The sequence below is a fragment of the Mandrillus leucophaeus genome, unplaced genomic scaffold, assembly GCF_000951045.1.
Source record: "Mandrillus leucophaeus isolate KB7577 unplaced genomic scaffold, Mleu.le_1.0 Scaffold417, whole genome shotgun sequence".
Lineage (NCBI taxonomy): Eukaryota > Metazoa > Chordata > Mammalia > Primates > Cercopithecidae > Mandrillus > Mandrillus leucophaeus.
The window spans coordinates 456,953-458,738 of record NW_012104443.1 but is presented as its reverse complement, the minus strand read 5'-3'; the positions used below and the strand labels follow the sequence as shown (position 1 = coordinate 458,738).

Sequence of the window (1,786 nt, the reverse complement as noted above, 5' to 3'; positions counted from 1 at the left end):
CCCTTCCTCCCCTTCCATCCCTTCCCTTCCTTTCCTTTCTTTTCTTTCTTTCTTGTCTTTGACAGAGTCTTGGTCTGTCGCCCAAGCTGGAGTGTGGTGGCAGGATCTTGGTTGAAGACAACCTCTGCCTTCTGGGTTCAAGCAGTTCTCCCTGCCTCAGCCTCCCGAGTAGCTGGGATTACAGGCGCCCATCACCACACCCAGCTAGTTCTTGTATTCTTAGTAGAGATAGGGATTTGCCCTGTTGGCCAGGCTAATCTCGAACTCCTGACCTCAGGTGAGTCACCTGCCACGGCCTCCCAAAGTGCTGGGATAATAGGCATGAGCCACCATGCCCGGTCCCTTATTTTCAATTTTATCTTAAAAGTTCTTTCATCATCATCATTGTTTTTAAAACCAAAAACATTGCCACTGGGTTTATTTACAGCATGAACGGGACCTCTTGCATTGTATACCGTGTGTCTATTGGAAGGTTGGAGGGTGCCTCGTATGTGATAAATACTTGTGAGTTAAATATCAGTACATTTCACTTCTAGCTGTGGAGAATAGATGCAAACTTACTGTTACGATGTTTGTTTTTCCCAGGCCCTATTACCCACAAGGCGCTGGTTTAATACCATCCTGGATGACTCCCACCTTCTGGTTCACTGTTACCTTTCCAATCTTGTTCGTAGAGAAGAGGATGGCCATCTTTTTTCCCAGGTGAATATTTATGTATCTGAACATATTTATTGTTTTACTTTCTAAACTGATCTTTTCTTTGCCACACAACTGGCAGTATCAGGGCATAACACAAACTCCTGGTTATTTTAAAGTCATGTCTTAATGTGTAAAATGAATGTATTCTTATATAGATTGCCTCTAGTAATTATATAACTTTTTGTTCATTATATGTGATTTTTATTATTGCACTAAATTATGATTTGGGGAATACAGTCACACATGTTCACAAGTTTTGATTTTATGTGAAATATAATAGCTGATGGGCATTAATTTTAAATGAACTATGCCCCAATACTATGACTCTTTCTATAAGATGATGGTGACAGACAGTTGATCGTGTAGAAGTGTACATGCTCCCTTGAATAAGGAAGCTGCAAATGCACTTAACTTTGTTGTCTTGGTAGGAAGACACAGTATTTTACATTTCCTGTTATGTCATGCAGAAGAAAGCATTTCTTTTGGTTTTGTTTTGTTTGTGGAGATAGAGTTTGCTCTGTCACCCAGGCTGGAGTGCAGTGGTGGTGGCATGATCTCGGCTCACTGCAGCCTCCGCCTCCTGGGTTCAAGTGATTCTCCTGCCTCAGCCTCCCCAGTTTAATACCATCCTGATACCAGCCGGAATTACAGGTATGCACCACCACGCCTGGCTAATGTTTTGTATTTTTAGTAGACACAGGGCCTCACCATGTTCCCGAGGTGGTCTCACACTCCTGAACTAAGGCAATTTGCCCACCCTGGCCTCCCAAAATGCTGGGATTACAGGCGTGAACCACTGCACCCAGCAGAAGAAATCATTTTTAACAAACTTCTAATGCTGTCTTTCAATGAGATCATACTTAGAGATACAATTTTGGTGTGTGTTTACATATCCCCTTTGTTCTTTTATATCTGTGAGCATTTCTCCTATTCTTTTTAAAAATTTCTATCTAGGCCGGGCGCGGTGGCTCAAGCCTATAATCCCAGCACTTTGGGAGGCCGAGACGGGCGGATCACGAGGTCAGGAGATCGAGACCATGCTGGCTAACACGGTGAAACCCCGTCTCTATTAAGAAATACAAAAAAC

The 1,786-nt window shown here is 42.9% G+C and overlaps 1 protein-coding gene across 1 annotated transcript in view; it reads left to right on the top strand.

The window, feature by feature from the left end:
• Positions 1 to 1,786, top strand: part of AQR (aquarius intron-binding spliceosomal factor) — a 118,092-nt gene that overhangs the window by 39,994 nt on the left and 76,312 nt on the right. Inside the window, exon 11 of the mRNA XM_011992691.1 lies at positions 586 to 702. Within this exon, the coding sequence (XP_011848081.1) occupies positions 586 to 702 (117 nt within the window). The remainder of the gene's footprint in view (positions 1 to 585; positions 703 to 1,786) is intronic.